Source organism: Physeter macrocephalus, chromosome 11 (assembly GCF_002837175.3).
Source record: "Physeter macrocephalus isolate SW-GA chromosome 11, ASM283717v5, whole genome shotgun sequence".
Taxonomy (NCBI): Eukaryota; Metazoa; Chordata; class Mammalia; order Artiodactyla; family Physeteridae; genus Physeter; species Physeter macrocephalus.
In genome coordinates this window covers 67,182,425-67,197,111 of record NC_041224.1, presented here as the reverse complement: position 1 = coordinate 67,197,111, position 14,687 = coordinate 67,182,425, and the positions used below count along the sequence as shown (strand labels likewise).

Sequence of the window (14,687 nt, the reverse complement as noted above, 5' to 3'; positions counted from 1 at the left end):
TCTAAGAGTTTTATAGTGTCTGGTCTTACATTTAGGTCTTTAATCCATTTTGAGTTTATTTTTGTGTATGGTGTTAGGGATTGTTCTAATTGCATTCTTTTACATGTAGCTGTCCAGTTTTCCCAGCACCACTTATTGGAGAGACTGTCTTTTCTCCGTTGTATATCCTTGCCTCCTTTGTCATAGGTTAGTTGACCATAGGTGTGTGGGTTTATCTCTGGGCTTTCTATCCTGTTCCATTGATCTATATTTCTGGTTTTGTGCCAGTACCGTATTGTCTTCATGACTTTAGCTTTGTAGTATAGTCTGAAGTCAGGGAGTCTGATTCCTCCAGCTCTGTTTTTTTCCCTCAAGACTGCTTTGACTATTCAGGGTCTTCTGTGTCTCCATACGAATTTTAAGATCTTTTGTTCTACTTCTGTAAAAAATGCCATTGGTAATTTGATAGGGATTGCATTGAATCTGTAAATTGCTTTGAGTAGTGTAGTCATTTTCACAATGTTGATTCTTCCAGTCCAAGAACATGATATATCTCTCCATCTGTTTGTATCATCTTTAATTTTTCTGCATCTATTGAGATGATCATATGGTTTTTATTCTTCAATTTGTTAATATAGTGTATCACAATATGTGTAATATACTTTCTCATAAATATTTCATTGAAAACTTTGTATCATAATTAGCAAAAATAGCTTTTACATTATTTTATTGTTTGCAGATAACATAAAGTAATATTTATTTGCTCCTCACAATATCTTTTTAAGTTAAGTAGAGAAGGTATTATTAGCACCATTTTACATATCAGGGTATTGAAAGCAGAAATCACATAATGCCTTTACTTGGTCCTGTAGTGAATTTCTGTTCTCTGCATAAGTACTTTCTACCGCAGGCAAGTGAATGCATTTAACGTAGAAAGAAGAGCAAAACAAATCATTCTGCAAATTCTTATTCCGTGGGACATAGTCCTGCCTTACTGGACTAGGTGAGCCTTTCAACAGCAATAGGCAACTCTGGAAATACAAATTTTGTCAGATTTTAGTAAATACACTCAAACACCAAGAATCTTGAGGTGATTTAGTCTGGTTACTCCTCAGTTAGTTACTGCTAATATGTGGTGGTTTTTTTACTATTGCTCTTTTCTTTTTTTTATTTTTCTTTTATTTATTTTTTTATACAGCAGGTTTTTATTCGTTATCCATTTTATACATATTAGTGTATACATGTCAATCCCAATCTCCCAATTCATCCCACCACCACTTTCCCCCCTTGGTGTCCATACATTTCTTCTCTACATCTGTGTCTCTATTTCTGCCCTGCAAACTGGTTCATCTGTACCATTTTCCTAGGTTCCACATATATGCATTAATAAATGATATTTGTTTTTCTCTTTCTGACTTACTTCACTCTGTATGAGTCTCTAGATCCATCCACATCTCTACAAATGACCCAATTTCATTCCTTTTTATGGCTGAGTCATATTCCATTGTGTATGTGTACCACATCTTTATCCATTCGTCTGTTTTTAAACTTGGTTTTAAACTTGTTTTTGTTTCACCTAGAAACAACGGAAACAAAATCAGTAGCTTATAAACCAGGAAGATAACATCTAAGCGCTTGATTGGAATTGCCTTCTGTGTATGAAGGGTGAAGCCATTTCATACTGGGTAGGGTATTTAAAGGAAAAATGTTCCTGGGAAACTGGTCTTCTAGAGCTTTAAATGTGTCAAGTTTGAATTCTGTGGCTATTTGATTTACTTTCTGAAGTCCGGAGCATTATCAGCTTTAGGATTCAAAAGCAAAATATAGCAAAATAATTCTGAGTTTTAAGTTTTGTCTCTTTCATTAAACTGCTCTGTTAAACTGCAACTGTGCCTGTTTGTTTTGTAGAGAAAAGTGTGAATTTCAAAAGCAAAATTTAGCAAAATCTGAGTTTTAAATATTCTCTTTCAGTTTAAACTGTTTTGTTAAACTGCAATTGTGCCTATTTGTTTTGTGAGGAAAACTGTGAATTTCACTTTATTATTCCATTAACTGCCTTTGACTCACTGCAGCTAATGTTTTTTTGTTGTTTTGTTGTTGTTTTTGTCTTCAACTTTTGACTAAAGAAAACTTCCTTACTACCCAAAGCTGTTTTTTTCTTTTAGGAATTCTCCCTAGGAAGAGAATTTATTTTGTATTAAATTAAATTGATTGATTAAAATAAAGTTGATTAAAATGAAGAACCTTTGATGGGATCTATTTCCTTTTATTACACTATAGTTTTTATAAGTGATCTCTGACTTTCCTTAAACATCATCTTTTACTTTTAGTATTCATCAGATTTGAAAGGGTAAAAGGTTTGGGAATTATTGACTGTAGCAGAAAAGAACATCCTTTCCATCTCTTCTTTGCAGTGTTGTTTCACAGCTGTAAGTTTGAGCTGAAGAAAGCAGTGTAAAACATAAGAAAATAGAGGAGCAATGTTCCTTGAACCAGTAAGGACCCTTGCCCTAGAACTGTTAACTGTTAAGTTTTTGTTTGGGTCAAGATACTAGAGACCTTTGTTGCTTCTGCCTTCTCATACAATAGCTTTCTCAGACTCCAGGCTTGAATAATTTTGTTTAAGAACTAGAAATGAATATTATCTGCCTCCTTAATATGAGTCTGGATTCTAAACATGTAAGTACCCTGAGCTAAGTGTTCCTTCTCGGGTTTTACTCAGTTAGTAGTTTCTGTTTCCTTCAGATCTCGAATGCTCTGTGAATTCACTGCGATCATTAGCAGTTGTATTAGCTGGTCACCCCGTCTATTTAATTCATCTGTATTTCTTCCCTGTTTTCTCATATATTTAAATAGATAAATAAGTAAGTAAGTAACTTTACACACATCAGCTACTACAGCCTTTGCAATTTTTTTTTACTGTTTGCCCTTCTGTGCCCCAATAGGTTACGAACTCTAAAGGGCAAGAATTTCTTCTTAATCTTAATTACCTCTGTGTCTTTGATGCCTAACACAGTGACATGTAGTAAACTGTGAAAAGCATTGCTTTTTCAAAATTCATTTCCCTCTTGGTAAACATAAAATTCCTCTTTTCTGATATAACCTCCATGAGAATCACTAAGGAGTGAAAAATATATATCATGTGGCTTCCTAAATGGAGTAGGAAGTTCCCCCGTCTCACCTCTTCTCCCCTGCCTCATACACACCTACCTTTTACTGTTTCATAGTACCCCAGTGTCCCAGGAAATTGTTTGGGAAAGTACTCTACACTAAGGAAGTACTCCCAAATTTTATTGGATTACTTTAACTCTTATTTCCGGCACTGGTCCAGAAGTTTCTTACTTGGGCAGTTATCTGTTTACTAATAATAAAAGCAGTGCTTGAATAGGCTGTGTAGGAAGGGCAACTTGGGACCAACAGTCACCATGAAAAAGCCAAATATGTGGACTCTGATCTCAGAAGGCAACACCCTGCTTGTAAAGTGACAAATCTGCTTTGGCAAAGGAAAATATTTCTTATTTTCTCTGTGTTATCACAGTGCTTTAACCTGATACAAAACACTATGTCTAGATGTTCAGGGTTGTTTTTTTTTTTTCACAACATATTTTGTGTCCTGATGGTAACAATTCTCCATCAAGATTCCAGTGAGAAGAAAAAAATGCATGTACAGGGATCAAACTATCTCAAAAGAAATCTAAACTGTGCCCAGTTTCTTTTGATGATCTAGTACTTCTATATTTTTTAGAAAATACCTAACTCAAAAGTTTGCAAAACTCTCGCTTCAAAAAATCATAAACAACGATAGAAGATTTATGTTTGTTTCTAACCCTGGCCTCTTCTTTCCGCTTATCATTGTTGTCTGAGAACAGTGTCTCTAGACCAAGGAGAATAACAGCACACACCAGTTGACACCAGGCACGATCTTAGTCACACGTAAAGGTACTCAGCAAATGTTTGTTGTTCAAATATAAATTCTGCAAGCATTTGCCTTAAAAAGAGTCTGAATTATTTCCTTTATGGCCCCAAAAACCCCACTATATTTAACTACAAAAAATTGGAAGTAATATATTGTCAGTATAGCTTTATCACTAAACAGGTTATAAAACTACAGTTAAAATATATGCAGGCCACAGTTAGATTCTATTCCTAATTTTTTTTTCCAGTTATCTTGAACTGAGAAATTGGCTTTACCTTCAAAATATATCAAGACTCTGACCACTTCTCATCACCTCCACTACTACCACTGTTGATCCAATCCACCATCAACTTTCAGATGAATTACTGCAATAGATTCCTAAGTGATCTCCTTACTTCTACCCTTGACCCTCTTCACCCTTCATTCTGTTCTCAGAACTGCAGCCATGGTGATCTTATAAAAATGGTTGATTCCATGCCTTATCTACTCAAAATGTTCTAGTGGCTTTGCATCTCAGGGTAAAGGCCAGTCTTTACTATGATTTACAAAGCCATATATGGTCTGGGCCCCTATAGCAGTCAGCATCACCTACTATTTTTGCCCCTATTTCAATCCAGCCAGATTTGCTCCCTCCTTCAATCATACCAAGTGTACGCCTTGCATGTGTTCCCCCTGCCTGGACCACTCTGTCCTCACACATGTGCATAGCTCTTCATCTCCTTTAGGTCTTTCCCCAAAGGTTACCTCAGTAAAGCCTTTCCTGGCCTCTGTTTAAAATTCCAGAACCCTCTTCCCTTGAACTCTTCCGGGGCTCTTTCCTTGCTCTCTTTTTTTCTTTGTACTTATCACTATGTAACATTATTCATTTTACTTATTTTATCTTGTTTTTTGTCTGTATCCCATTATACTGAGCTCAGTAAGGGTGGGGACTTTTGCCTGTTTTGATTGCTGCTATATCCCCAGTACATATAAAGTGCCTACAGTGTTAGATACCCAATAAATACTTGTTGAATGAATGAATCAGTTTCTCTATTATTTAGTTCTTAGACTAGCCTACTACATTTTTAAAAATTAACAGTAGTCATGGTTACAGGAGCCTGGGCTTTAGATTCTAGGAATAGAGAGCCACATTTTCTGCTCACTCCATCCAACACCCAGCCAAACACACACCTCTATGCCCTTCTTAGGTACTGAAACAATCCTAAGCCTTAAACTCTAATTATCTCCCCCATCCTACCCATCCCCCCAAAAGTAAGTACTTAATTACCACCAAATTACCTAGGCTTATCTTTTGCCCCCTCATCTCCCGTATCAAAACCTACAGTTAGAGAGTTCTTAATGAACCCCAGTTAACTGCCTGGGGATTAGCCAGTGTTCTTATTCCCTCTGTAAAACATATTGATTAATGCCCACAGCCTGCTTAATGCTCTTAGCTAAATGTTCACAGCTGGTTGATTGTTCTGTAGCAAGCCTTCTTCTTTCACTTGCTCCTGTTAAATTGCATGCATATAAAAATCAGTTGTATTTATTCCTCAACTTCAGGGCTATCTTACAATAAATTGTATAATTATATTAAATTAATTTTAAATTAATAAACTTTATTTTAGAGAAGTTTTAGGTTCACAGCAAAATTAAGCAGAAAGTACAGAGTTCCCATATACCCCATGTCCCCATATGTGTACAACCTGCCCCACTCTTAACATCCCCTACCAGAGTGGTACATATGTTATAGTTAATGAGCCTACATTGACACATAATCATCACCCAATTCCACAGTTTACATTAGGGTTCACTCTTGGTATTGTACCTTCTATGGGATTTGACAAATATATGACATATATCTATTATTCTAGTGTCATGCAGAATAATTTCACAGCCCTAAAAATCCTCTGTGTTCTGCCTTTTCACTCCTGCCTCCCCCCCAACCCCTCCCAATCATTCATCTTTTTACTGTCTCCATAGTTTTACCTTATCTGGAATGTAGTGGTATTGGAATCATACACTATGTAGCCTTTTCAGATTGGCTTTTTTCTCTTTGTATTATGCATTTAAGTTTTCTCCATGTTCTTTCTTGGCTTGGTAACTTACTTCTTTTCAGCACTGAATAGTATTCCATTATCTGGGTGTACCACAGTTTGTTTATCCACCCACCTACTGAAGGATGTCTCAGTTGTGTCCAAATTTTGACATTATAAATAAAGCTGCTATAAGCATCCATGTGCAGGTTTTTGTATGGACATAACTTTTTACTTCCTTTGGATAAATACCAAAGAACCCAGTTGCTGGTAAGAGTATGAGTAGTTTTGTAAGAAACTACCAAATGGTCTTCTTTAGTGGCTGTACCATTTTGCATTCATTTCTACCAGTAATGAATAAGATCTGTTGCTCCATATCCTAGCCAGTATTTGGTGTTGACAGTGTTTTGCATTTTAACTGTTCTAATAGATGTGTAGTGGTATCTCATTGTTTTAATTTTCAATTCCCGATTGACATATGATATTAAACATCTTTTCATATGCTGTTTGTCATCTGTACATATGCACTGTTGAGGAGTCTGTTCAGGTCTTTGGCCCATATTTTAATTGGGTCATTCATTTCCTTATTGATGAGTTTTAGGAGTTCTGTGTATATTTTGGATAAATTTCTTTATCAGATGTATCTTCTGCAAATACTTTTTTCACATCTACAGCTTGTCTTCTCATTCTCTTGACATTGTCTTTCACAGAGCAAAAGTTTTTCATTTTAGTGAAATCCAGCTTATCAATTCTTTCACAGATTGTGCCTTTGGTGTTATATCTAAAAAGTCATTGTCATACCCAAAGTCATCTAGATTTTTCTCCTGTGTTGTCTTCTAAGCACTTTATAGTTTTAAATTTTAAATTTTAAATTTAGGTTTATGATGCGTTTTGAGTTAATATTTGTGAAGGGTGTAAGGTCTGTTTCAAGTTGTTTTTGTTTGTTTGTTTGTTTTGCATATGGATGTCCAGTTGTTCCAGCACCATTTGTTGAAAGACTATCTTTATTTCATTGTTTTGCCTTTGCTCCTTTGTCAAAGATCAGTTGACTGTATTTATATAGGTTTATTCCTAGCTAGGATCTCTATTCTGTTTCAATAATTTGTCTTTTCTTTCCCAAGTATACATTGTCTTGATTATTGTAGCTTAATAGGAAGTCTTGAAGTTGGGTAGTGTCAGTCCTTCAGCTTTGTTGTTCTCCTTCAATATTGCCTTGGCTATTCTGAGTCTTTTGCCTCTCCATATAAACTTTAGAATCAGTTTATTGATATCCACAAAATTACTTGCTGGTATTTTTATTGGGATTGAGTTGAATGTAAAGCTCAAACTGGGAAGAACTGACATCTTGACAATATTGAGTGTTCCTACCCGTGAACGTGGAATATTTTTCCATTTATTTTGTCCTTCTTTGATATCTCATCTGAGTTTTGTAGTTTTCCTCATAGAGATCTTGTAAAATATTGTTAGATTTATACCTAAGTATTTCATTTGGGGGGGGTGCTAATATAAATGGTAATGTGTTTTTAATTTCAAATTTCACTTGTTCATTGCTAGTATATAGAAAAGCAATTAAATTTTATATACAGTTGAACAACATGGGTGTTAGTGGTGCTGACCCTCTGCACAGGAGAAGACTACATGCTACAAAAAAAACCAATGGGTCAATGAAGAAATCAAAGAGGAAATTAGAAAATACCTTGAGACAAATGAAAATAGAAATACAACTTTCTAAAATCTGTGGGATGCACCAAAAGCATTTCTAAGCATTAAGTTTATAGCAATTCAAGGCCTACCTCAAGAAACAAGAAAAATCTCAAACAAACAACCTAACTTTCCACCTAAAGGAATTAGAAAAAGAAGAACAAAGCCCAAAGTCAGCAGAAGGAAGGAAACAAAAAAGATCATAATGAAAATACCAAAATGACAAAACAAAACAAAGAACAATAGAAAAGATCAATGAAACTAAGATCTGGCTTTTTGAAAAGATAGACAAAACTGATAAACCTTTAGCCAGACTCATTAAGCAAAAAAGAAAGTGGGCCCAAATAAACAAAATTAGAAATGAAAGAGTAGAAGTTACACTTGATATTACAGAAATACAAACAACCCTAGGAGAATACTATGAACAGCTATACAGTGACAAATTGGACAACCTCAAAGAAATGGATAAATTCATAGAAACATACACTCTTCCAAGACTGAATCAGGAAGAAGTAGAAAATCTGAACAGACCAATCACTAGTATTGAAATTGAATCAGTAATTTAAAACTCCCAACAATTAAAAGTCCAGGACCAGATGGCTTCACAGGGGAAGTCTACAAAACATTTAAAGAAGAGTTAATGTCTATCCAAACTATTCCAAAAATTGAAGGGGAGGGAACACTCCCTAACTCATTCTACAAGGCAGCATTACCCTGGTACCCAAACCAGACAGAGACACTACAAAAAAAAATACAGGCCAGTATCCCTGATGAACATAGATGGAAAAATCCTCAACAAAATACTAGCAAACTGAATCAACAATATGTAAAAAGGATTATACATCATGATCAAGTGAGATTTATTCCAGGAATGCAGGGATGGTTCACAATTCACAAATCAATCAATATGTTACACCATATTAACAAAATGGAGGATAATCATGATCATCTTAAAGATGCAGTAAAAGCATTTGACAAAATTCATGATTAAAAACTCTCAACAAGTGGGTATAGAGGGAACATACCTCAACATAATAAAGGCCATTTATGACAAACCCACAGCTAGTATCATACTCAGTGTTGAAATGTTGAAAGCTTTTCCTCTAAGATCAGGAACAAGACAAGGATGCCCACTCTTGCCATTTCTATTTAATTTATATTGGAAGTCCTAGCCACAGAAATCAGACAAGAAAAAGAAAAGGCATCCAAATTGGAAAGGAAGAAGTAAAACTGTCACTATTTGCAGATGACATGACTCTATATATAGAAAACCCTAACAACCCCACCAAAAAAAATATTAGAACTAATAAATTAATTCAGTCAAGTGCAGGATACGATATTAATATACAGAAATCTGTTGCATTTCTTTGCGTTAATAATGAACTTCAGAAAGAGAAATCAAGAAAACAATACCATGTACAATTGCATCAAAAAGAATAAAATACCTAGGAATAAATTTAACCAAGGAGGTGAAAGACCTGTATTCCAAAAACTGTTAAGACATTCATGAAGGAAACTGAAGATGATACAAATAAATGGAAAGATATTCCATGTTCATGCATTGGAAGGATTAATATTATAAAATGACCATACTGCCCAAAGCAGTCTACAGATTTAATACAATTCCTATCAAAATACCCATGACATTTGTAACAGAACTAGAACAAATAATCCTAAAACTTATATGGAACCACAAAAGACCCTGAACAGCCAAAGCAGTCTTGAGAAAAAAGAACAAAGCTGGAGGTAGCATGCTGCCTGACTTCAGACTATACTACAAAGCTACAGTAATCAAAACAATATGGTACTGGCACAAACACAGACACATAGATCAATGGAACAGAATAGAGAGCCCAGAAATAAACCCACACACATATGGTAAATTAATCTGTGACAAAGGAGGCAAGAATATACAATGGGGAAAAGACAGGCTCTTCAATAAGTGGTTTGGGGAAACTGGAGCTACATGTAAAAGAATGAAATTAGAACATTTTTTCACACCATATACAATAATAAACTCAAATGGATTAAAGAACTAAATGTAAGACCTGAAACTATAAAACTCCTAGAAGAAAACGTAGACAGCGGGCTCTTTGACATTGGTCTTAGTGATTTTTTTCTTTGGATCTTTCTCCTCAGTCAAGGGAGACAAAACCAAAAATAAACAGATGGGACCTAATCAAACTTAAAAGCTTTTGTGTGGGAAAGAAAACCATCAACAAAATGAAAAGGCAGCCTACTGAATGGGAAAAGATATCTGCAAATGATGTTTGTTAAGGGGTTAATATCCAAAATATATAAAGAACTCATACAACTCAATATCAAAAAAAAAAAAAACAAAGGACCCAATTTAGAAATGAGCAGAGAACCTAAATAAGCATTTTTCCAAAGAAGACATACAGATGGCCAACAGACACATGAAAAGATTCTCAATGTCACTAATCATCAGGGTAAGGCAAATCAAAACCACAGTGAGATATCATCTCACATCTGTCAGAATGGCTATCGTCAAAAAGACAAGAAATAATAAATGTTGACAAGGATGTGGAGAAAAGAGAACCCTAGCACTTTGTTGGTAGGAATGTAAATTGGAATAGTCACTATGGAAAACAGTATGGAGTTTTCTCAAAAATTAAAAGCAGAACTACCATACAATCCAGGAGTTCCACTCCTGGGTATTTATTTGAAGAAAACAAAAACACTAATTTGAAAAGATATATGCACCCCAACATTCATAGCAGCGTTATTTATAATAGCCAAGCATCCTAAGTGTCCATCAACAAATGAATGGATAAAGAAGATGTGCTATATATATACAATGGAATATTACTCAGTCTTTAAAAAAAAATGGAATTTTGCCACTTGCAACAACATGGATGGACCTAGAGGGTATTATGCTTAGTGAAATAAGTGAGACAGAGTGTTGGCAAAAAAATATTTGAAATGCAGCCACAGAATCTAAGCTAGACAGAGAAGGGAAAATCAAGAGTCGAAAAGTAGAGGTTTGTGTGGTTAAAGGTCAGTTGTAGTAGAGGTGAAATGATAAAAAAAAAAAAAAAGAAGTGAAATGATAGGAGGTAATGATCAGAGATTGGTATAGCCAATTAACATGACCTTTGAAGGAACTGGAAATTTTGCATAAAGTTTGTACGGAAAAATGAGGGCAGAATCCTACCTCTCAACTCTGAGGTGTACTGTTGGGGATGGTGTGATAGGGAAGGAATATGGTGCATCTCCATGAGAGGGCTTAATGAAGTGGCATTAACATATGTAAAGTGGGGAAAGGGTACCTGAAAAGAGCCAACCCCAGAAAACAGAAGTACAAATTATACTTTCAGCACTGTCCAACACATTTGGAATAAAATAGTCTCATTGGTGAGGTCATCCCTTTTGTTGGGAAAGGTTACTAGAACAATCTTAGTTGAGGAACATTTCTTAAGCTACACCTGAGTGCCTTTATTCTGGCCCTATATTGACCAAAGAAATGTTCTGATTATGATTAGTGGCTTGATATAATTTTTATTACAATTTTTATAATTGTTATTAAAATATCTTAAATTGGCACTCTGTTTTACACATCAATGTTTTCAGTGAGCGATTAGTGTTAGAGGGGATTTTTGAATTTCCAAAGTTACAGTCCAGACCTTGGCTCAAAGTGTAAGCCCCAAGGTAATACCACTTACCTCCAGGTGGAAGCCTTCACTGGGTGAATCCCTTCTGCGAGAAAACATCTGCATGATATACCTGTTTCTGTAAACTGCAGTGGAAAACCAAACTTGTATATTGCCTTGCCTTTGTACACATATCTCTTCTTTCCCCTTCCAGAGCAGCATTCATTACATTTCTTAAGTGCTTTGCATAGAATTTCAGAGTTTAGTGTGACCTCTGTACTGGGACATTATCAGGCACAGATGCTACACTGAAGGGCTTTTGGCAATCAGTGGCTTGGTAGCTGTGATTCAGTTTGAATCACCCCCTCATGAACCATATGAAAGCAGATTCTTGCAGGATCCCAGCCAATTCTTGCGAATCATTTTATTTTCCCAACTAGTTTAGAGGCCTTTGAGTTTCACTGGACTTTTTCCTCATTTCCTTCTTTTGTTGATTTTGGCCCCTTAACCTTCCACCCACTTTATTACTCATTTCTTAGGGACCTGACTACTCAGTAACACTAGAGAAAATATATCTGAAGCCATATGGATTGAGTAAAACACACTTAAGAGGAAAAAACAACAACAACAAGAAATGTGTTCTCTGAACTTCCTTTGTTTATATGATCTGTTTATATGTTGTCAAGGTTGTGTTGTCCAGCTGCCTCCCCATATTTCAGAAATGACTAAAGATATCTGGGAAACACTCTAAGAGGATCATGTTGGTATAGTGAATGAAAAGACACTTCATTTGTCCCGTACCAGGTAATATATCTTCTTTTGAGGTATAGGTGGGATGCCAAGGGCTTCCAATGCTGAAGCTTGAGGCTCTCAAAAAGTCCTTTACTTCTAAGGAGACTTTTAGAAAGAAGCCAATTAAATGAGTCCTTTTAAGGTTTGTGGATATATACCTGGCTATTCGAATGTTTGCTTGTGGTTTATAATTATATGGCATCTAATTGATTAATTTTCTTTTGATAAAATGAATATTGGTGTAAGGTGATGTTAGCAGCCCTTAAAGCCTGGGCTGTAATCTGGTGCATAATGTGAAGTAAAACATAAGTGCACTTGTGTCAAGATTATCCTAGAAAACATCTAGAATGGAATTTTGCAGTATTTGTTAGAGCCCCTTGTAAACCCCCCTCTCTTGAAGGAATTGAAAAGTTAGCAAGTATCCCTGCATGTGGAATAAACTCCATACTCTGTGGTTGAGTGGGAAGTTCCTCTCTGCCTTCCATGCTTTCCCACTATAATGGGTGGTGAATATACAAAGATGCCTTTTTTCACAGTAAGCTATTTATGGAATTTGGTCTGCTAAGTAACAAAGAAGTGAAAACAAGAAAGTAAGTAAGAATAAGAAATCATCACTGTTATCATTTTGAAGTAAATTATTATATTGAACATTTTAGAATATGGCATCACTGTCATCTGCATTTTCTTCGTATGTCCATCTCAGTGGGATGAATCCTAGCTCTGCTTAGGCTGCTGTGCTTTTGTTTTAATTGCTATTTCACTAGGTCTCCTTAGCAGCAGCACCTGAAATAACTGCTGAGGGAGCTCCTGAGTGAATGTTCATAATCTGTTCCTCAATTCTCCCTGTTGATTGAGGCACTTTTTTTCTTGAGTGGTTTGCAGTTCTGCTTAAGTGGCTGATGTTAAGGGTCACTATTGAATATTTTGTTTGAATATCATTTTCATGGTGAATGGAAGGCTTCTGCTTTTAGCTATATGGGGTGAAGCCCCTGGTAGTAAGCCTTGAAAGGGAAAAATCTTTCTTTGTAGCGATATGCTAAATGAAATTACTCTCTTTGTCACTTTGTCCTTTTATCCTTTCTTTCTGATAACCTCAGGTTCTTCTAATTTATTTGCTTTCTTCAATTAGGCTTATTTTTCCTGTGCCCAGGTGCATGCTATTTCCACTGTTGGTCATCCTGGTGATGTGGAGCATATTTCTGACCTGGAAGTGTGGTTTCTTTCATTTTGAACCACATCAGTATGCCTTCCATCCTCTACTTCCTTTGCATTATTTCCTTTTGGAGGACTCAGATTGTCACCATTTAATCTAAGGATGATTCATTCATCTGGGGTTAAGAACTCATAATGCTGTAATAACAATACCTTTCTTTATATAATAATACTCAAAGCACTTACCATCTTAGCCTTTCTCTGTTTATGAAGCACTTTCAGTTTAATCCTTCACAATAACCCTAAGTCAGCAATTTTGTCTGTGTCTAAGATGGTGAAATTGTATCTCAAAGAGGCTGAATAACTTGCTCAGGGTTGCAGTGCTTCTGAGTTACTCTGCTTAACAGTTTTTACCGGAAATGAAGAATACTTTTGAAGATATTCTGAATGAACAAAAAGGAATTTTCCAAACTGTGTCCTGGTTGTTAAAATCTGTTTTTAGTCTGGTCAGTTGATAAGACCAGGGTTAAAAGCCCATTAACCATAAAGTTCAAATTGATGTGTCCAAGTCAAGAAAATAAATATTTAGGTCAGTTTCTATTCTGCTGCTGATGTGATAAAAGTTAAGGAAGGCTGGCTCTTAAATTAATGCAACTTGAACTGGAAATAATTAAGCCATTAAATATTTTTTTATTCTGTCTTCCTTTTAGAGAGATGGAAACCTTGATGACTGGTTCCACCTTGCCTCCCCTTTTTGCAGATGAAGATGGCTCCAAGGAGAGTAATGATCTGGCTACAACTGGGTAAGCAGCTGCTTTGGGACACTGGGCCTCTGCCTAGGCTTCAGAACAGCTTCTAACAACATATGAGGTGCTAAAGAGGCAGTTTTATATCAAAAATAGAAGGTGCGTTTGTTATGCTTTGCAAAGAGAATGAGAGCCATTGTAAACTGATTTGATATCTGTATTCAGCTGTCATTTGCAATGCTCTGGTTCCTGTGAACTGGAACAGCAGTACTGTGGGATCTAGGAAACATCAGTGACTCCCAGTTAAGAGAATTACATAGTCACCATTAAGGAAATACTTCCCACAGGGCTAGCTTCGAAAATCAAATTCATTTTCCCCAAACATCAGGGTTTTTTGTTGTTGTTTTAAGATTAGATTTTTAGTTATGGTTCTTTATTCAAGATGCCCAGGAGCTCTAGCTGACTTCTGTTCCTCCCAGCCTACCCCGCCCCCCCAACTCCAACTCCTTTCTTTGGTATTTTTGGACAGATATATAAAGAAATATAGAAAAGGGCTAATAGCGGTAGTCCCTCTTCCACTGAAAATCTCTGTTCCACTTGAATTTTTATCTTTTCTATTAGACATTACTTGCCAAAGAAGAAATGTATTCACTAATAGATTGAAGTGCTAGCTAATCCCTAAGATGAATTATTTTAATATTCCTTAGAGCTCTTTAAAAACAGACTATACTTTATAATTGTTTCCTTCCCTGACATTCTTTCTTAACTCATTAAT

At 35.7% G+C, this 14,687-nt stretch overlaps 1 protein-coding gene across 5 annotated transcripts in view; it reads left to right on the top strand.

The window, feature by feature from the left end:
* Positions 1-14,687, top strand: part of HMG20A (high mobility group 20A) — a 77,359-nt gene that overhangs the window by 37,487 nt on the left and 25,185 nt on the right. For 4 of the 5 annotated variants that reach the window (XM_024128859.2, XM_028495269.2, XM_055088126.1 and 1 more), the window contains one exon: positions 13,877-13,969. In XM_024128859.2, the coding sequence (XP_023984627.1) occupies positions 13,881-13,969 (89 nt within the window). In that variant the 5' untranslated portion in view covers positions 13,877-13,880. Of the gene's footprint in view, positions 1-11,951; positions 12,027-13,876; positions 13,970-14,687 lie in introns of those variants that run through there. The other variant, XM_007110805.4, reaches the window with a different exon arrangement.